This window comes from Physeter macrocephalus, chromosome 14 (genome assembly GCF_002837175.3).
Source record: "Physeter macrocephalus isolate SW-GA chromosome 14, ASM283717v5, whole genome shotgun sequence".
In the NCBI taxonomy this organism is placed as follows: domain Eukaryota; kingdom Metazoa; phylum Chordata; class Mammalia; order Artiodactyla; family Physeteridae; genus Physeter; species Physeter macrocephalus.
This window is the reverse complement of record NC_041227.1, coordinates 13,851,675-13,873,006: the sequence shown is the minus strand read 5'-3', so window position 1 is coordinate 13,873,006 and position 21,332 is coordinate 13,851,675. Positions and strand designations below refer to the sequence as shown.

Sequence of the window (21,332 nt, the reverse complement as noted above, 5' to 3'; positions counted from 1 at the left end):
TGATGGTTGGAGCCCCCTCCCCCAACAGCCTTTTTGAGACCACGAGAGAAAGGTCAAGGACATCGCGGTGACCTCAACTCTGGTATCCTTGAGGGCTGAACCCCTATAAACGTCTCATCACGAGGAAAAGAAAACCTTTATGGACTCAAGCCATTGTAGTTGGATCTCTGTTATTAGCAGTCGACTAAGACTCCTATCTGATATAAGCACAATCCAACTGCCTATTAAATGTCTCCGTCTGAAGAACACGGACCCCTCAGACCAAACGTGTCTGATGCTGGGCCTCCATCTTTCTCTCAAGGAACTCCCTGTTGGGGAACCCAGACATCTGGGTGAAAAGGGAACTAACAGTACAAGAGCGGCACCCATCCATCCACCCAACCATCCATCCACCTAACCATCCATCCACCTAACCATCCATCTATCCATCCAACCATCCATCCATCACCTGTTTGTGTGTTCATCTATCAGACAAACTTTTATCAAGCATCTACCATATACTGGGCCCTGTGCTAGACACAGGAGCTAGAGATGTGACTAATATATTTTATTTGATGCCCATCTGCTTCTATATGAGTGGACTATCTCTGGAAGGATACATCGGAAGCTGGAAACTATGGCTGTCCCCATAAAGGGAGACTGGGCAGCAGGAGACATGGGTATTCATTCCTTTTGAACTTTGAATTTTGCATCATGTGTATGTGTTCACCATGTAAACATGTTTTAATTAAAAATATATGTACATCTCATCTGAATTTGCAGAATTTGCCTTGCTCCTGAAAGGATTTGCGGCAGCTTACAAGAACACACAGAGATGAATAGATGCGGCTCTGCTGTCAGGGAGCTGACGGTCTCCTGGGGAAGAGAGACGAGTAAACAATTCTGAAACAGTGTCGCGAGAAGGGTAGAGGGGCACGGGGTGCCACTCACACGGTCTCCAAGGATCCTGGCGGCTGCACTCAGCCGTGGCCCCCGAGAGCAATGACCTGGCACAAGGTCACCTTCGTCTCGCCCCTGGTTGGGCTTGGGGACCAAGATGCCCACCTCTGGGTTATACGGCCAGGACTCCCCCCACCCCCACCCCGATCAAGTTTAGGCACTTCTGTGAGCCGACCCCTAAGTCACAGAGCCACGCTTGTGTCCATATCCCAGGTCGGGTGCCGGAAAGGCAGCCCATGGTGGGGCAGCAGGGATTCTCCTTGCCGGCCTGTTACTTGTGCTTTTATTCCACGAGCCCCCTGGGCCTGGGGGTGAACGCACAGAGTATGGAGGGAACTTGCCTCCAGGATCCTGATGTCCAGCATGGCCAGGACCCCTCCCACAGCCCCGGACCTGGAAGTGGGGCTGGGCGCTGAGGGAGGACAGAAGCTGAGATTGCACGGCCGGCCGGGCCAGGGGAGAGATCGAGAGAGAGGACCAGCCTGGATGCTTGGAGAATTCGGGTCTTTTCAGAGCAACCCTCTGACATAGAGCGAGAGTTAACTTTAAACAATAAGATGCTTCTCTCTCCCCCCTCGGCTGTTGCCCAGGCAACGCCAGAGTGCTCAACAAGTGTTTAGGTTTTTAAGAAACCAAATCTCCCTCCCTTTGGTCAGCTACCGCCAGGAAGATGAAGAGGCGGCGAAGGCGCCCCTCGCGGCCCATTGTGTGGGAACCCGGGTCAGCCGCCCGCAGCAGTGACATTTAAATCTGACGCTGCATATTATAGATGAACCTGGAGCCGTACTCCTCAATCCCCACCCCAGACTCTTTGCCCATGTGTGGCTCTGGCAGTTTGGGGGAGGGGGAGGTCACAGCAGAGAAGCCGACCTTCACCTGCAAGGCAGTTCACAGCTGGCATGGGTTTTGGGAGGCCATCTGTCCCCAACCCTCTGCATCACCTGTCCCAGGAAAACCCTCATCAGGCCAGGGACCATCACATCCACGGGGGCAGTGTTTAACCCCCAGAGGCTCTCGGAAAATCCCTGCCTTTGAGTGGCCTTGGCGGGCAGCACCAGGAGCTCACCAGTTTCATATCTGCCTGCTTGACGGCAGATGGACGCCCATCATCTCCAGGGTGCCTCCAACAACCCGGGGCGGGGGAGGTGTTTTGTTATCCCAGGTGCAGAGAGTTCTCAAAGAAGGCTACCAGGTGTCAGGCACTTTCAAACAGAAATCCTTACGACCATGCAAGGAGGTAGGTGCTACCAGGAGCCCATTTTGCCCGAAGTGGAAACTGAGGCTGCAGGGGCCAATGTGACAGCTAGCAGGTGTGGCAGGGTTTGGACCCCGTGCTCCAGTGTCTCAGCCCAGACTGCCTTGGTGAGGCTCTGTTTTGCACGCAGGGACAGAAGGGCAGACCTTTCCTGGCTCCTGGGACTTGGCCAATGTGCTTTTCTGGAGAAGCGATTGGCTCCCCATTTTGCCTCCACGGAAGGAAAGTGATGAGCTTTGGCAACGTGAAGTTCTGGGTCAAGTGTCCTTGAACAAGCCAAAGCACGGATTTAAAACCTCACTTTGGGGCTTCCCTGGTGGCGCAGTGGTTGAGAGTCCGCCTGCCGACGCAGGGGACGCGGGTTCGTGCCCCGGTCCGGGAAGATCCCACGTGCCGCGGATCGGCTGGGCCCGTGAGCCGTGGCCGCTGAGCCTGCGCGTCCGGAGCCCGTGCTCCGCTGCGGGAGAGGCCGCGACAGTGAGAGGCCCGCGTACCGCAAAAAAAAAAAATAAATAAATAAAAATAAAACCTCACTTTGCTCATCTGTAAAATGGCAGTGCAGTTGTGAAGAAGATAGGAATAGCAGCTACCCCTTAGAGAGAACTTACTATATGCGTTCAGCAGGGTTCTAAGTACTTTACATCTATTACTTCATTTAATCATCACAATTACTCCAGACATAGGGAGTACTATATCTCCATTTTCACATGAAGAAATGGAGACCCAGGGAGGCGGAGTCACTGTCCCAAAGACAGAGCTGAACATTAGAATGAGTCAACATAAACCAGGGGGACAGGCCCTGGCACATAGTAGGTTCAAAGCAGGTGCTGGCTTTCATTTCCCAGGAAGATAAAGAGGGGTTTCTGTCTCCAGGGAAACAAAACATGGGAGAAAGTTAAATTTAGAAAAGCCAAACCAGGTTAGAACAAGCCCCTTATGCAGCTCAGCTGCAAATTCAGGACGGGAAATTGGCTTCGGCCACAACAAAAACCTCGTCCAGGAAGCCTGACACTGGTGAAATGAGAAAGGCCGCGTGGGGGAGGGAGGCCTGCGGCTCAGAGACGGGAGCGTCTGAGACGGGCTCCTCTCCGCCTGGGAGTCCCACACCTGGGACAGGTGGCCCTGCCCTGGACGCGAGTCCCTGGGTGCCGCGCTGAGTCCCCAGCAGTGACAAGGAACACAGGCCGATGACAACTGCCACGGTGCAGGATCACATCTCCCAGCTGACCCTTCGCCACGCCCTCCTTGGGCCCTTTCTCTCGGAGGAAACCAGAGGATGTTCATCTGCCCCTTCCCACCTCCACTGGAGAAGGTCCCTGTCCCCTAATCGCCCCCCAGCCCCCCATTGCTTAGCATCGCTAAATGGAGAGCCAGGAGGTGCAGCGACGAGAGGGGGTAATGAACTCCCACTGGCTTCTTTCACGAGATCACTGCCTTAATTTACAAGGCCCGAGTGAGGCTCATTTCCCCAGTGCGCATTGAATAATTAACTATTAATAAAAGCATTACTGAGTTAACCACGGGGGCATGTTTGATTCATGGGGTAGCCCTAGAATGGGACGGAGGCTCTGGCTCAGTGGGGATTCCTCCCAGAGCAAAACATGGCCAGGGGGATGCTGCATCCCCCTCCACCCCCCCCCCGCCCCCCGCCAGACCCTTGGTCCCCTGCCCCCGCTAACCAGAGGGACTGAATCCCACGAGGCAGGTGAGACTGCGCGCATTCCAGCCGGAGGGCTGCAGAGCAGAGAAGTGGAAAACAGGGCACTGGGAGGTGTGAGTCTGCAGAGAGGGCTCCTGGCTGCGCTTGGGAGCCAGGGAGGTGAGTGACCTTGGGCAAGTCACCTGGCCTCTGGAGCCCATTTCTCCTCTGGAAAGCGGGGTGGCTGGTAACACTGACCTCTCAGGAATCGACTGCGGGAGCAAAGAAGGACGGGGAAGGAGGTGGTAGATGACCAGATGCTCTTCGCTTGTGTGGGATTATCTTTAGGACCTCCCCCTCCCCCCACCTGGAGACTGGGGCAATTGTTAAGTGTTAGTGGGGGGAGGGGAGACACCTGCTTGTTCAAGAAGCGATTCCCATCAGGATACCTCCTCGGAACCTGTGGGCTTTTCAAAGGAGAAAACGTCCGCTCCCCCTCCTCTTCCCCAAGTGCACCTGTGGCCAGCCACGGTGGTTCTGAAACACACCATCCCCATGTTCGCTCATACCTGGGTCTTTGCATCTGCTCTTGCCCCTGTCTGGTATGCCTATCTCCTTAGTCTGCTTGGCAAGTCCTATTCAGTCTTCAAGTCTCACTTCAAAAGGGTCAGCTGCCCCTGGGAATCTTTGCTCTCCTCCTGCCCCAGGCAGAACTGGTTGCTCCCTTCTCTCTGCCTCCCATACATTCTTCTATGTGGCATCCATCCATCCACCCATCCATCCATCCATCCACTCATATTCATTGAGCACCCAGAGTGTGCATCTCTGATCATGTTTTGAAGTTTTGGACAAGTTCTGGCTTTCCCTAGACTAGTGGTTCTTAATCTTTTGGGGGTCAAGGAACCCTCCCCCAGAAAAATGATATATGTGCCAGATGCTGTGTCCCTCTTCAGGGATCCCTGGTCGTCCCTGAAGCCAGACCGTGGACCCTATGTGTGGTGGATGCTGTGATGGGCTGTTCGGATCCCCCCCATTGGGAATGAGAGACTTACTACCCCAGCGTGACTGGAAAGCAGCCCTCAGCTGTCAGCCCTCTTTGGATATTGTCTTGATTGGAAGAAAACTGCCAAGGTCGTGCCTCCTTCCGGGGTAGGCCCAATTCCAAGACAGATCAATGTGGAAGTGCAAAGGCCTGAATCTCTCACCCCAACTGGGGACAACTCTGAAGGGTCACCCCAGCTCCAAAGTTCCCCATTGGGTTGACTGAGGCCTTTGTCGGAACTACCTCGAAGCTCGACTTCCCCCTCTGCCGAGACCCGCCTCCTTTGCCTCCCTTCCACAGGTGTTTTTCCCAAGACCTTTTTCTAAACAACATCTTACACTTTAGTCTTTACCTCTGAGGATATTTCCCAGGGGACCCATTAGATTTAAAAGCCCTGCAAAAGTTCCTTGAGGACAGCAACAGCATCTTAATGCCCACTGTATCTCCAGCAGCTCTCACGGGGCAGGGCATGCTGTAAATGCTCCAGAAACATTTACTGAATGCATCTGAATGCATTTTCTCCTGCTTCTCTGTTCTGTCCCTCTGTTGTCCCAGCAGGAGAGTTCTCATGAGACATCCAGGGGAGAAAGATGAACCCATTGGCAGGATGCCAACAGGATCAGGGCTGTGGGCCCGTTTCTGGGGAAATGTACTAGTTGCCAATGGAAGTGTACCTAACCATGGGAACAGAAGTCAAGCTAATTGGTTACTACAGAGCAAGGTCAAAGGGGCCCGGCTGATGTCAGTGCCGTGTGGTTAGGGCGGAGGCTCAAGGGGATGGCCGGGAGGCTGGAGGCTGGCAGGGATGGGTGGTGGCGAGGGACAGCCTTTTCTTGTAGAGCAAATCATTTAGAAGTTACACTGGTCCCCGGAACCCAGAAAAACCCTCACTTTAGTTTCCACCATTGGAAACTCCTTCATGAAACAAGTATCTATTAAGGGTCCGCTGTCCCAGGCATTGCAGCAGGGATGGTGACCTCAAAAGGCCAGGACTCCAATGCTTGCTCCTCCTCTCACTTGCTTTGTCTCCCAGGCAAGTTACCTCACCTCCCCATTGCTGGCTGACATTTGCTGAATGGTTATAACTATGTGCCCAGTATGCGCCAACTGCTTTATATACACGATTTCATCTTCACAATAGCTTCGTTGGGAGAGATATATATATATATATAGTCATTCCATCTTTATAAAAAAGGACACAGGTTCAGGGGGGTCAGCAATATGCCCAAGACGCACAGCTCACCTCAGGGCCAAGGGGAGATGTGAACCCAGGTCTAGTGGAGTGCTGAGGCTGTGCTCCTAGGCGCTACTGTGCTTAACGTCTACGAGCTTCGTTTCCACAGCTATGAAATAGGTACAATCGATTCCTACTGCACCGGGTTGTTAGCGATTACATAACCGACGTGAGAGGCCTAGGAGGTGCCCGGTGAATGTCCACTCTGTTCTCCTCCCCATTTCCTTCGTCCCCTGCGCCTCAACGTTTCCCTGGGCTGGAAGGAATGATGGCCCCATTTGCCGTCTCTCCAAGGACAGACGTCTCTATTCCAGGTCCCGCGATGTCTGGCACACAGCCAGCGCTCACTGAATGCTGTCGACCCAAATGGATGATCTGGGAGTCCCCACCCTCAGCTCTCCGGACTGCAAAGTGGGGATCCCACTCGGTCCGTCACTAGTCCCTGAAGCAGCAGGCTGTGGCAAGTACCACGAAGACAATTCTCTTGGTGCCACGTAACTGCTCTCAAGCCACTGGAATCCTTAGGTTTCTCTCAGCAGAACGGAGCAGGAACAGGTGGAGGTGATCCCCGGAGCCCTCCTGACAGACGAGGTACCAGAATTAAGATGAAGGTATTCTAGGTCCAGCCTGAGGTCTCCACTTTCTCCCACGGGCAAACCCCAGCTCGTTCTCACCCCCACCGCGCCCCCCGACTGCAGACATCCTCATATACTGGGGGCATTAACCTTCCTTCCACTGGAGGCCCCTGGGAGAGGCGGTGGGCATGTAAGCACTTAAAACCCAAACCTGTAGGTCAGCACCTCCTCCCCTCCTCCCTCCTCAGCAGAAGCCCTGGAGCTGGAGGCTTCGTGGGGACAGATGCCACAGCCTTGGAGAGACAAGTCACATCCTCAGCTTCCTTCAACCTGTGCAAGCACCGAGTTGCCATGGCGACACTGCAGCCCTGAGATGCAATGGCTGCAGACAGCATGGGTGCTTTCAGCGCTCAAAGCTGAGGGTGACACTGTCTGGCCCTGGAGGCCAGGCGATTGGGCAGGCTGGGTGGGGGAGGAGGAGAGGGAGCCCTCCTCCAGGCTTGGCTGGTAATTGCTGCTAAGTGAGGGGCTGTCACTGAACCCAACATGCGGGTAGTGGGGGCCCCCCCGCTCTGCACCCTATAATTACTGCACCAGACAGCACCTTGCTCCCTGTGTGAGGAGAGGGAGAAGGAGGGGGAGCAGACAGGAAGCTCTCATCCCCCTGAGCCAGCGGGGCTCTGGCAGCCTCTCCCCACCGCCGGAGCATCCTGCATCCCAAGCAGCCTCTCTGGCAGAGGCAGGGAGGACCCCGGCTCCTTCCACCTGCTGGCTCTCCCCAGGTCATCCGGTGTAGAACGCAAGCTTCCTTTAATCCTAGCCTCTGAGCTTGCAGCATCCAAGAGGGGCAGAGGTGCAGGAACCAGGTAAGACACCGCCTCAGGGGAGCCCTGGGTGTCACACCTCCATTTGCAGAAGTCTGCATTGTGAAGCTGAATTGGTAGCAGGAGACCTTGGTTCTAATTCCTCCTGAGCCAGAGGCTCTGGAGACCTCAGGCTAGTCACTGCACGCTCCCGGGCCTCAGTTTCCCTAGCCGTAAGACTGAGTGGGACTCAGCCATTCTTAAGGACTCCTCCACAGCAGGGGTTGGCAAACTCCGGCTGACAAGCTGAACCCTGGTTTTATAAGCAAGCTTCCACTGGAACGCAGCCATGCCCTTTTGCTTCTGTATCTCTGTCTGTGGCTGCTTTTCTGCTACGACAGCAGACCTGAGTAGCTGCGACAGGGACCATATGGCCCCCAGATGGAAAATATTTACTATCTGGCCCTTTACCGAGAAAGTTTGCTGACCCATTTCTGAAGTATGAACGCTCTCCTAGGCTTGATGGACTGGGCTGGTGTGGCTCTGATCTGATTAGAACAATTCACAACAAGTCCCGGCCTAGTCTCTCTACCCAAAGATACCAGGGTGGGTCGTCCTCCCATGACCCCTGCCTGAGTTTGGATAGTGGTGGCAGGTCGGGCAGTTTCAGGAGCCGAAGCATGGTGCGATGGCGCCACCTGCTGTGAGTGCCCAAAAGCACCTGTGCCCGGAAGGACCACTGGCCAGCAGCTCTCACAAGGCAGGGGAACAGCTCACAGGAGCAGACCAGGCCTCAGAACCATCGCACATCAGAGCTGGGATCTCACCTCCTCCCTCTCCATTTTGTAAAGAGGACTGCAGTCTAGAGGGGTGGTGCGACTTGCCCGAGGTTGGCGAGCAGAAGGCCCAGGGCCCAGAGGCCCATAACCCTTCTGTGTATGGTCCACGGACAAGCACACAGTCCTGGCCGTGAATCCTAGCATGGCCGCTCATTTAGGGTCTCTGTCCCGTGGCTGTTAAAGAAATTTCAAAATACATACTTAAACGACATTTAATCTGTTACCAATATTGACTTGATCCTCAGAACAACTCTGAGCTAATTATTATCTCCATTTCACAGATGAAAAAACCGTGGTACAGAGAGGTTAGGTAATTTTCTTAAGGTCACACAGCTAGTAAGTGACAGAGTCAATATTCAAATTAGGCTGTGAAAGCGTTAAAGTCCCCAGAATATGAAACTCGGTACCTATTTTTTCCTGCCTGCAGGTGTGCTGGGGCCCTAAGAGAGGGCACTGGGGCTCAAACAGGAGCATGAGAGACATGGGAGGCCTGGAGTATGACCAGTCCCCCCAGGAAGGCCCCAGGCAGGGAAAGGAGGGGAGAGGCCAGGCCCACGCCGCCCTGCCTGCCCCCATAACTCCAGGCAACACAAGGTGGCCAGCGGACCGTCAACCCTTTATTTCCAAACTATAAATAGATCGGCTCTCTGAGAAAAGATGCTCTCCAGGCGATGAGGCCCCACCTTCTCCATCTCCCATTCCTAACTGCCCCAGGGTCCAAACCCATTATACCTCTGAAATCCCCACCTTGGCTCTCAGAGCCAGCACCGCTTGGGCCCGCTCCGGCCAGGTCTGAGGCTGGCCTGGCGCTCACCCCCGTTTGACCAGCTCCCTGCCCTGGCCCACCACGTGGTCATGTGCTCTCGAGGCCAGCCTGGGAGACCCTGGCCTGCTGCTTCCCAGCGGCTGGGAGGAGCCGCCCGGGTCCCCAAGCTGCTGACAGGTGTGAAGGTTGGGGAGCAGCCTGCTTCCAAGCTGGTGCCCTGGCTGGTCACTGCTGCCCCTGGGCCACAAAGTACCCCTCCTCCTCCTCGTTGTCCTCTTCCTCCGGCTGGCTGGTCCGGAGCAGTAGCTCCAGGTCGGGGCTGGAGCCCAGCCCCTTCAGGGGCTTAGGGCCGCTGTCACCTGCGGACAGAGGCAGCCCAGTTACAGACCCAGTACCGGCTTTCTTGGTGTGGCCTGACGTGAGCATGTGCTGAGGCCCCCAGGCCCCCACCCACCCCCTGGAGATGATCCCTGTGACTTCTCGGAGGAGTGGCGGTGGCGAATCACCAGGCAGACTTCCTCAACGAGAGGAACAGCCGGTGCAGAGGCAGCTGAACTATGCAGACCAGACTGCAAGGGCTTTGGGGAGTCAAGAGCCACCTGCCTCTTCCCGGCAGGGCTGGCGGAGGGGAACCTGCTCCCCTCCGGGGCTGAGAGTCACGGGGAAAATGTCATCAGGAGACGGGCTCTGGTTACCTCTGGAATGCAGGGCTTTGAGGGCAATGTGCAGGGATATTCCCGAGAGGCAGAGGGCGAAGCCCAGCCAGTTCAAGAGACTGATCTGATCGCCCAGCAGATGAGCTGCCAACAGCAAAGTGCAGACTTCCTGCAGGCAGAGAAGCAGGAAGGAGATGTGCTCAGGAGGAGGAAGTAGAGGGCACGGGCACGGGCACCGGGCACACCCACAGGGTAGAGCCAGACCTGCCAAAACTCCCGGGGCCTGGGCAGGCTGGCCTGCAAGGCAAAGGCGGAAGCCTCCCCAAGCTCAGCGAACCAGCCTGTGACGCTTTTTCCCCCTTTGTGATACTGAGATGCAGCAGGAGGAGGTGCTTTTCACAGGGTTGTCAGGATTAGCAAACAAATCCAGGCTAGGAGCACAGGGTATCAAGCTCGCAGCCATGCCCACAGGAATGAAGGAAGCTGCCCTTCCAGAAGGCACCTGCGGATGGAGAGCCTCTGCTGCCACAGGGGAATGAAGTCACACCGGGCTCTACAGGATACACATTGGTCACGGGGTTTTTCATACACACTGACTGCAAATGGGACCTGTCAGATGATTCATTCTGAGAAGCACAGCTTATGCCTCATCATTTGGTTGGCAAGACCCTCGGGGAACCCTATACTTCTGGTTTTAGGCAACACTGCTCCAGTATCAGTATCTGCCTGGTCCATGGCCCTGAGCAGGAAGGAGTGAGAGAGGGTGGGGGAAGGAAGGGGAGAAGTGATGAGAGGAGAGGGTAAGGGTGCTGCTGGATGGACAGCAGTAAAGGCGCGGTGGCCGAACGCAAGGCACACGTGATAAAACCATCCCTTACTGTGCCCATGGCAGACATTGCCAATCAATCACAGAACTCTACGCTAATGAGTCTGACTGGGGGCTTCTCAATCTTGGCTCCAGGCCACTGCCAAATGACCAGAGTTGGCATTCTTGGTAAACCGTAAATGCCATCCCAGGTCTAGCGGAGTCAGACCTGGCTTTGAATCCCACTCGGCTACCTCCTAGCTGTATATCCTTGGGTACGAGCAGCTCTTCATGTCTGCTTCCCCATCTGTGAAGCAGGGATGTGCATCCCCACCTCACAGGGCCATGGTGATGGAAGGAGTGCAGGTGACAGCAGAGTGTGCAGCACCCTAACTAGGCACTTCCGTCTCTTCTCTGCAGGGCTCTGGGATGTAGGAGCTGGGACACCCTCAGGGCTCTCCCCGCTAAGACAGGGCTGGAGTCACCTCCAAGACTATACCTTAAAAATGCCAGCAATGGAGAGAGTGAGGCTGGAGGTTCTGGAGACCAGGAGGAACTCAGAGAAGCCCAAACCAAAGGCGAGAATCCCGCCAAGGAAGAGGCTCCCAAGTACGCGCAGAAGCAGCCCCGTGTCCTGGAAACGGAAGATTTTCTCAGATGTGGACAAATGGAGACCTGGAAGCAACGGGAGGAGAGAGCGGGAGGCCACGTCCTGGGTGTGCCTGCCTGGGTGGCCTCACCCTACCCAGCAGCCGGGTGAGCTTTGCCACTGCTGCACTGCACACTCACTGTACCTGCTGCCTGTCTGAGGTCCTGAGCACAAGGACGGAAGGTGTCAGAGAATCCCACGGAGGTGGCCTGAGACTTGGGGAAACCAGAGAAGCCCCGGGGCAATACAAGCCAGAGATCCTTATAGGGAGTGATGGGGAGGCTTCTGAGCCTCTGGGCTAGAGTAGAGGGGGCTGGCTCTACAGAGGAAATCGGGCAGAAGCGCCTTGCTCCGTCATACGTCGTGTACCTACCCGTCTTTGGGGGAGGAGGGGTGGGGGAGGGTGACGTCATGTGGCCTTGGCAGCTGTGATACCCAGTGGGCCAAAGAGAGATGGGACAGCCCATCACATGAGGACTGTCAATGGTGGCCCAGGACATTGACACCTTAATTTCAGGTGGGTCACCTCTAAACAGGGATGAAACTCTATCTGTACAAACCTCCATTTAGCTACGCAGCTGTGGGGTTTAGCCGACACATGCCCCCTTTCTGGACCACAGTTTCCCCACTGATTAACTGAAAAGGTTGGGACTAGACCGGACAATATAATTTGATGAACAGTTCTCAAAAAGCAAACACACATGCGTACAAAGACATGACAAAACCACGGTCCCTTGTTCCAGAGACACCCACACAGGCCTCCACGCACCAAGTTGCGCTTAGACTTTCAGAGGACCCTTGGCCCTCCGACACTGCCCATCTGAGAGAATGGTTCCTCTCCCTGCAGGAAAGGCCCCTGATATAGAAGCAGGCGTGAAGCTGAACCCCAGACTCGGCAAATGGACACCTGTGGGAGCAGGAGACTGGCCGAGTACTGTGAGATTTTTTGGGGGGAAGCACCAAAGAAATGCAGAGTGACAGTCCCCCCGGCAAACAGCCTCCCGAGGCAGGACACCTTGTCTGGTGCTGGGCTCAGCAGTACTGCAAAGGCGTTGGCAAATTGAAGGGAATTCGGGGAAGAGCAACGTAAGTAATGAAGGCGCTTGGGGGATTAATTTACCAGAAAAGATTAAAGGAGCTAAATCCGTGCAGCTCTGCTAAGTGATGACCACCAGGGGCTCTCCGATGAGGGTTTGCAGAGCCGGGGAATGGTGTAAACACCCAGGAAGGGAGGGAGAGTGTGGCGTTTGGTGCAGGGGGCATAAGGAAGGAATGGAGAGAGATTTTAAAAGGGAAGAAAAAAGGAGGCTGCAGAACAGAAGTTTCCTGGACAACGGAGCTGCAGAATAATTTTCTCCGAGAGGTCTGAGACACTTTGCTGCTTGGAACTTAATGGATGTGGGATGGAATCCTCTGCAATGGCCCCGAGGACAGAAGGGACTCTGAGAGGAAGGATAAACAGACAGGGGACGAAGACTAATTCCAAAGCACTGGGCAAGGAAGGCGGCGGCACCCCCTGCCTCCCCTTCCCCCAGCCCCCCAGCCTAGATACATCATCCTGCCTCTGCGCTGGGAGACGACAGCCAAAGGGGACCGCTCAGCTGCCTGGGCTCCTGTGTGCCGCCCTCTCCCCTCCCCGTCTCCCTTGCCCCCGAAATGTGCACTCGGCCAAGGCCAATCCCCCACACATCTCCCCACGTCTGAACCTACTGTTCCCCCTTCCTGGGACGCCCGCCCCCATCAGGCTGTCAAAATCCCATTCATTCTCCAAACTGCACTGCCTGGGAAGCCTTGACCTGCCTTTCCACCCCACCATCCTGGAGCAATTCATGACCCTGTGCTCCTTCTCAAAGAAAGGACGCATCATGGTTAAGAGGAAGAATGCCGGAGCCAGCTGCTGGATCCAAATTCAGGTGTGTTTATGAGCCATGGGACCTTGGGCAAGGCTATCTCTACTTCTCTCTGCCTCAGCTTCTTTCATCTGCACCATGGGGCGGTAACAGCACTGGCACACAGCTTTTGGGGGAGGATTAAAGGAGTTAATACGCTTAAATTGATCAGAACAGCCCGGCATACCTTTAGGGCTGTCCGCATTCACCGTCATCACCGCCTGGTGTATTTTACATGCGCTTTCTACGTAGCATTTATTGTGCTGATTCCAGCCATTTGGTTTAAGTGTCTGTCCAGCCCCCAAACCAGGCACTGCCAGGGAAGGGACCACCATCTCTGATCTCCATAACCTCTGCAGCTACCACAGTGATAGGCTTGGAGCGGGGATGGGAGCTTTGCTGCACTGAGGTGCCCCCGAGGTGGATGACCCCACGTACCTTCAAATACGGCAAAGAGAGGGAAGAGCCCCAGAAACATGAGTGGCTGCAGGTGGAACATGGTGTCGATGGGGTTCTGAAGCCCTGCAGAAAGGAACACGGGTGAGCCATCAGGCCTGGCCCGCCTCCACCCCGCCTGGTGCCTGGGCCCCTCACTCACCAAGTTCCGCCTTCTGCAGGAGCATCTGGGTGAGTGTCCAGCGAATACCCCCGATGAACGAGGCACCCAGCACCAAGGCAAAGCCCTCAGCGTTGAACTGTGTGGACTTGTAGGTGAACATGAAGAGGCCCCCGGCGATGAGAACCACCACCAAGACCAGCGCCGCACGCTGAAAGGGTGGGGAGCAGTTGCAACCACCTTGGGGCCCTCAAGTTCATCACGCCCGGAGTTTGGGGGCCAGCAACCGCCTTGGCTGCCCCTGGGGCGAGACACCCTTCTACCTGCCCCACCCTGGGGTCCCGGCCAGCCCCTGCCCGTCGGCTTATCAGGGCTGACATCCAGCTAGCAAGTACCGAGATCCTGAAATACGACAGTGCTCCCCTACCGCTGTCCTAGGTCCCCACGTGGCCCCAATGGCCCCCCTGACCCAGGAAACTAAGGGCTCTTGCTGTACAGCGGGGAGCCCGCAGGACCCGCTGCCCCTTGAACCCTGTCTCCTTTGGTCACTGCTCCTGCCATACCAGTTTCTAAATATCCTCAGTAGCGCCCTGTGTCTAGGTCTTTCCTCAGCGAGGTACCGCCACCTGGGCTGGGCTTATCTCCTCGGTCACACGCGGGGACAAGCCACTGCTCAGGTTCCCCTTGGTATTCTTAGCATCTGTGGGGGTAGGAGGAACACAAGAAAAGCTGGGGCCTCACCAGCTCCTCCAGCTTGAAGATCAGAGAGAAGATCAGGATGAAGAGGACAGCCGAGGATTTGGTCATTGTGTACCTGCGAGGGAAAATTACCCATGACATACCGCTGGGGCTGGGAGCAGGGACCCACAGCCCAATCAGTGGGCTGGAAAGGGTCAGGGGGAGACCCCTGACTTCCCTGAGGGCAGCAGGGCAGTCTGGATACAAAGACCAAAGTAAGGCGGCCTGAGTCATCTGGGCTGATACCTGACCTTTAACCGGAAGAAATCTATGCCTAAGAGGCCTCTGATTATCACCGGGGAGAAACGGAGCTTCCCGAGTCCTGTTATTTACCGACCCCCTCAGTGCAGACCAGGATGAGGCGGGAAGAATGAGAGAAGGGGAGAAAGAGAGAAGGCAGAGACTGTGCTCGCTGAAGCGCAACATCTGAGATTAGAAGTAACCGTTCCGCCTGCCCCTCTGTGCCCCTTTCTCCACTGTCCTGTCACCATTCCGCCTGAGCCCCCGGCTTCCCCAGGCCGCCTGGCAGGGAGGCACAACACCCCCTCCGTGCCTGGCTTACTGCAGAGGCTGGCGACTTCCAGGCGAGCTGCTGGGTGCCAGGGAGGCAGGGAGAGAGCAAGGGGGTTGGGTCCCAGAGGGCCCTGTGATGGCCGGCCCGTGGGCCGGGCACACAGACACGCTGCTGGACAGTGAGCCCCCGGGGAGGGGGTGGGCGTGGCCGGTACTCACAGCGAGACGGTGATGTAGAGGAAGCTCCAGTTGGACAAGCCCACGTCAAGCGCCGTTGCCAGTGCTGCAGAGACACGGGCCCCACCGGACACGCAGCCAGGGCAGGCCGGTACAGGTGTGCCAGCGCTGAGCACACTTCTCCGTGAGGCGCCTGAGTGCCCCCGCCTTGGCCTGTAGGCCTGCCTTTCTCTGGGGTCCTCCCCGCCTTCCTTTCTACCCAGCAACTGAAGGGTTAACTCCTGGCCCCCCGCCCCCCCAAAAAAAGGGGGAGGGGGCGGCAATCCTCCACCTGACTGGCTGCGGCCACTGTGGCTCCCACTTGTTGAATACTTGGGACATCCCCCTGAGGAGGGAGGGGTGTTAATCGGACCCTGATGCTCCCCGACTGGAAACTGCAGAGTGGCTCCCGCCTCCCTCAGGATGAAACACACACTCCTCCCGGAGGACCTGGCCCAGCCACCTTCTCGGTTCGCCTTTCTCCCCGCTTCCTCTTACCAACGCCGAGTCCTCAGCCTCTCGAGACACTTTCAGTTCCCTCTCAGACCCACCCACGCAGCAACCTCACCCAGGCACACGAGTGCCTCCCCTCAACTCCCCCTCCAGGTCTCGGCCCACTCGGCCCCTGCTCCGGAAACCCTCCCCTGTGCCCCGTGGCCCCCAGGCACCCCCTCTGCCGCCTGAGAGCAGGCACCCTGTGCCCTGCTCACTACTGTCTCCAGGCCTTGGTACCTGCTCAGTGTGTGTGTGTTCAGGGGCGCGGGAACGACCGGCCACTGCTGCACGGCCCCCCAGGGCCCCCTGTCCCCGCCCCGCGGCGGGCCGGAGTAAGAGGCAGCAGCCGGCATGGGAGGTGGCGGAGAGGAGCCACGAGGGGAGGGCCTAAGCTTCAAGCCACAGAGGCTTCCCTCCTTCTGGTCCGGGCCTCTGGCTTCCCGGGCTCCCTCCTCCTGCCTCCAGGGCCCTCCCCGGACCAGCCCGCCGGCACGTACCTGTGGGAGCCACTCTTCTGAGGTAGTCGGTCCAGCTCAGCACCACGCGGGCCCTGTGGCTGGAGCACTGAACCAGGGCCCTGGACAGGGCAGAGAACAGGAAGATCACGGCCAGGTGCAGCATGGTCATGAAGAGGGGGAAGTGGAAGCTCTGTACGGAGCCCAAGCACAGAGCACAGATGGCGGCGCTGCTACTGCCTGCCGCCGGCCCCCTGGCCCCTGCCTCCCTCCTCGCCTCTACCTGGTGGCGGGGCTCTGCTGCAGCAGCTCACGAGGGCGCCGCAGTGTACGAGGGGCCTTAGGAACCCCACGTCTCCCCAGCTCATCCTCCGTGTCTCCCCCTCTCCTGATTTCCCCTGCATCCCAATATTTAAGGGGAATCCCTGGTGTGGCCCTGTCGCGTCACTGGTGTGAGTGGCCTTCCAGTGTGACTGCTTGAAGCCCGTGCCTCCCTGCTGTTAAATATTGGGGGGCGCTGTAGTCCTGGCCGCAGCCATCTCCCACCCGGCCAGGCTGGCGAGGCCCCCGCGTTACCTTGGTCAGCCACTTGTTGTAGAAGGTGATGCCGATGGAGAAGCAGTAGTAGAGAAGGACCAGCCCCAGAGTCAACACCGCCCTCCACACAAAGGCCACGTCGAGGGCCCACCTCCCCATCCGTGGAAGCTGCAGCTCCCCGGCTCTGGTCAGTGGGGGCAGACCTCTCCTGAAGATGCCCGCAGGGCCCGCAGAAAGGGCCAGTCGAGCTGGACCCGTGACTTTCAACAAGCGCGTCTCCTGGCTGGCGTTCTCGCTGCCTCCATGATCGGGAAGTGTCCCCTGAGCCCCAGACTCTGTCCTCACCTAAGGGGCTGGTGGCCTGAGCCGACCCTCTCCATGATCAACTGCGTACACGACTCGCCAGACCCCAGGGCTGAGGCTAGAAAGAGGAAAAGGCCGTTCCGGTGGCTCTGGCAGGGGGAGGGCTACCCCACGTGTCCTCCCCAGCCCTGGCCTGCGGGGAGTGGAGCGGAGCGGACAGGACTGCAGGACCCACAGCTCCCTGTCACGTCCACTCTCCTGTCACCTCAAGCTGTTCTCCATGAATTTCCACCAAAGTGACCTTTTAAAAATGTAAATCTGATCATGTCAGAGAAGACTGCATCCCTTTAGTAGCTCCCAGGTTCCCACGATAAAGACCAAAACCCTTCCCTGGCTAAGAAGGCCTGCTCCGCCCTGCTGGACTCTTGGCGTCCTGGTCCTGCCACAGGGCTTTCCTTTTCCCAAACACATCGGGCTCTTTCCTGCTGCCCCAGGGAGCTGAACGCTCTGCCCACCCTTCATTCCTTCCTCAGCAGATCCTACTTATCTTCAGCTCAAATGGCATTTCCTCAGGGAGCGCCACCCCCACCCGCCATGGGCTCCCCTGAGATACAGGCTGCTCCCACGGCTCCCCTACTTTTCCTTCATCGTGCTTGTGTGAGGCTGTGTCCCCCAAGGGGCTGTGCGCTCCAAGCACACCGGAGCCACAGTGTCCATGTCAACTTACACCCACCTGGCACACTGAGCGTTCCCTGTATGGTGTGATGGCTCGATGCAAGAAAGGGCACGTGATTTTCAGAAGACGGATCTGGGCTTTAAGGCGTTGAAAACGAACTGGTCAGGACTAGGGCGTGGACTACCAGTCAGTCAGAATATGAGCTAAGTCTATATGCCATAGTTTACATCCTTTACCAGAAAAATAAATTCAGGACAAAAAACCAAACCAAACCAAACCAAAACAAAAACCAAACCGGAAAAGCCACACCTCCCATGCCCTAGCCTCTAACAACCACTCCCATGGAGGCAGTGCCTGCCTGAGGGTCTTGCCAGAGGGAAACACTCCCTGCCTCCCTATCGATCCAGCCAAGCCTAATGAGGGTCCAGAGCACACGGGCTCGGGGAGACCAGGCGGACCCGGGACCAGTGTGACCCACCTGCTGCCTCATCTCCTCCTCTGAGACATTCCCCCTCTGCTGAAATGCCTCCTCCTTCTGGAAGCCTTCCTAGAACCATCCGATCAGACATACCTTACCTCCCCCACCCCTGGTCCCTTCTAAAAGGAGAAATCACATTCAGTTCTGTACTCTGGAACCTGGCTTACCGTGTCTCCTCCCTCAAGGCAGACTGGGAGCTGGCACAAGGCTTTGCCCAGAGGACACCCTAGGCTGTGGCTCTCTTCAGCAAACTCTGGAAACCTGTGCTGTTTTGGGGACACTCTCCTAGCTTTTAGTGAGTCCGGAACATGGGAGGACAGTCCACATAACTAAGAACTGTTCGGCACCCTGCATAACTTCAACATTCACAATGCATATAATTCAACATTTATAATTCCCTGAACTTTCAACCCAACTCTGTTTCACATGTAACACAGAGCAAATTTTCCATGGGTCTCCTAGGCACTAAAATGTCCAATAATACCTATAGCATGTACATTGAGGGGAGACTGAACTGTTTTTGATAAGACGGTACCACGAGTTCCCAGTTCGGAAAAACGACCTCATCTGCAGACACAGCAGGCATGGTTTTCAAGCTGCCAACGCGACATGGCTGCAGCCACCTGCACTGTGGCTTTCACACCCCCAGAGGCTCTACCAGAGGCGAAAGCACCCACTGCTTCTTCGTAGCTTCTAGTATCGCAGGGCTCAGGAACTCACATATTGAAACATTTTATTATCAATTACTTTCCTTTTATTTCTCTTTTATATTATGGTTAGGGGATCGTCCATTTAAAAAAAAAAATATGTGTAGGCCATTTTCACTAACCATAAATCTCCTTTGCGGATAATAAGGGGGGTTGTTACCGAAATATCTGTCGTTCAAAAGAAGGTATCGTATCCAGTGGGTTGAGAACCGCTGTGCTAGGTGATCTCATGTGCTCCCATTCCTTGAAATGTGAGCTTACATCTCCCAGTGTGGATCCCTCTCTCCGACCTCCTCAACTCCACAAGAATATCCAACTGCCTCCTTGTCCTTTTCGGTTGAACGTCTAACATCAGGTGTCTCACACATAGCCTGTCCAGGGCTGGATCCTGTTTTCCAGGAGTCATTCACCCTCCGTCCAAACCTCCCCTTCCCACCTCAGCCAGGGGCACCATCACCTGGTGACTCAGGCCAGAAATCTTGTTCTCACCCTTGACTCCTCTCTTTCCCTCGGTCCACATTCAATCAGCAAATACTGTCACCTCTATCTTGAAAAAATATCCCCAAAAAGGTCCCATCTCCTGACCTCCACCACTACCATCCGAGTCACCATGCTCCCTGCCCTATACAATGCACTGGTCTCCTATATGGTCCTCTCTGCTTCTGCCTGCACATGCCAGAGAGTGGAGCACGTGGGCACCAAACCTACATCTAACAGAACTTCAGGCCCATGCTCTTTCCTCTATACCAATGTTTCCCAACTTTGGAATTACTGATATTTGGGGCCAGGTAATTCTTTGTTGGGAGAAGGCCTGTCCTGGGCATGGCATCCCTGGTCTCTGCGCACTAGGTGCCTGTAGCATCCCTTCCCCCTCCTCCCAAGCTGTGACAACCAAAAATGTCTCCAGGTGTCGCCAACTGTTACCTGGGGGCAAAACTGCTCCCTGTTGAGATCGACTGCTGATGTCCCACAGGCAACCATGGGGCGTGCTGGCACTAAGGGAGCTTTCTCCTGGCACTCCCTCCCTGTGGTTCCCCCAGGGCTCCCATGCCAGGGCAGTCTGCACCCTCCTGTGAATCGACTTCTTGCACCTTCTGGGTTCCAGTGTGGTTCCTGCTCCAACACTGCCATGGCCCTCCCTCCACCGTTCAAATCCTACCCTTCCTTCAACGAGCCAGTCCAGGTCTCCCACCTGCAGAAAGTGCCCACGCCCACCCCAGCCCACACGGAGCACCTTCTCAAAGTTAAGAAGGCTCCTAACTGGCGTCCCTGCTTCCTCTCCCCCGCTACAGCCTGGAGTCCACCAATCAGCCGCAGAGGTGGCCTGAGCACAGAAAGCAGACCAGGCCCTCTGGGGGCTAACCCCGACTCCTCAGCAGGCCCAGGAGGAAGGCCTTCCACCCTCTGGCCTCTGCCCATATCCGCAACCTCATCTTCCCTCCCGCCCACCCGCCACGCTGGCCCCTCGTTTGTCCAACACATCAAGCCTGTGTCCTTCTCTGCATTTGCTCTTCCTTCTAACCAGTACACTCTCCCACAGACCTGTGCTTGGCTGAACATCCTGGGCGAGGGGGAGCCCTCCTAATCCTCCTGGCACCTCCCACTACCCGATGTTTCCTTGTTTGTCCACGTGTTCACTGCCAATCCCCGACTCCCACCCCACCGCGGGACGCGGCCTCTCCAAGGGCAGGGCCGGGTCCGCGTGATGCCCGCCTGGATCACGTCGCGGGTGCTCGGGAAACGCCGGGGGGAGCGCGCGCGCGGAGGCCCGGGCCCCTCTACGACTGGGACATTGAGGCCCGGGATGAGGAGCTCCCCGGGGTGCCCCGAGCCGCGGCGCGCGTTGCCAAGCCGGGACCCCGCTCCCAGCCCCGCCCGGGTCCAACCCCCGACCCCGGGAGCGCGCGGAAGGGCCGCCGCACGCCCACTCACCTCGGCCGCTGGCGCTCCAGGCCCGGTTCCTCCTGCCGGAAGTGCGAGGCCGAGCGTCGCCACGGGTGGGGCAGTTCTGCCGGAAGCCGCTGAGGGCCGAGCGGGGGCGGTGTCGGGGGCGGGGCGGGGCGGCGCTCGGGGGCCGGTCCTCCTGTGCCGTCTGCGGTTTCCAGGGCTGTGCGCTTCCGCTGCTCTGGAGGTCCCTGGGGCCCAACGCCGAGCCCCCCGCTCGGTCGGTGTTGTTTGTGTCTCCTGCGCTCAACCAGGGTCTCGGTCTGGAGCCTCGGTGCCTGCTGCAGAGCCCTGCGCATCGCGGGCAGCCAGAAAACAATCACCTGCTTACAAATTAAGTATTTACCGTATTCCAACCCAGTGCTGGGCAACCATGGAAACACCGAGCTGGATCTCTCCTGGGCTTTTTCTTCTTGGAGCTCAAGCCAGCTGGGGAGTGATGTCAGAGGCATTAAATTTTAGGACTTACAAGATCCATGGGAGGGAATAAATAATAAACATTTGTGAAACATCTTCCGTGTGTCTGAAAACTTTATAAGAATGATCTTCATTTCATTAAGTTGAGTAAGGGGAGAGCATCCCAGACAAGAGGAAATAAGGAGGCGAGGAGAAGGCTGGAGCCT

The 21,332-nt window shown here is 56.7% G+C and overlaps 1 protein-coding gene across 3 annotated transcripts; it reads right to left on the bottom strand.

Moving 5' to 3' along the window:
* Positions 1 to 8,513: 8,513 nt before the first annotated feature.
* Positions 8,514 to 20,769, bottom strand: SLC35C2 (solute carrier family 35 member C2). Of its 3 annotated transcripts, XM_024128519.3 has the most exons (11): positions 20,698 to 20,769; positions 17,638 to 17,717; positions 16,641 to 17,022; positions 16,107 to 16,257; positions 15,118 to 15,181; positions 14,389 to 14,461; positions 13,690 to 13,858; positions 13,530 to 13,613; positions 11,053 to 11,228; positions 9,788 to 9,917; positions 8,518 to 9,451 (listed from the first exon to the last, which is right to left on the bottom strand). In XM_024128519.3, the coding sequence occupies exons 3-11, from the start codon at positions 16,758 to 16,760 to the stop codon at positions 9,318 to 9,320; spliced, it is 1,101 nt and encodes a 366-aa protein (XP_023984287.1). In that variant the 5' UTR covers positions 16,761 to 17,022; positions 17,638 to 17,717; positions 20,698 to 20,769; the 3' UTR covers positions 8,518 to 9,317. The 3 variants fall into 3 exon arrangements, with proteins under 3 accessions (XP_007115597.1, XP_023984287.1, XP_007115596.1); XM_007115535.4 differs by lacking the exon at positions 15,118 to 15,181 and having other exon boundaries at positions 8,514 to 9,451; positions 16,107 to 16,186; XM_007115534.4 differs by lacking the exon at positions 17,638 to 17,717.
* Between the last annotated feature and the right edge of the window lie 563 nt (positions 20,770 to 21,332).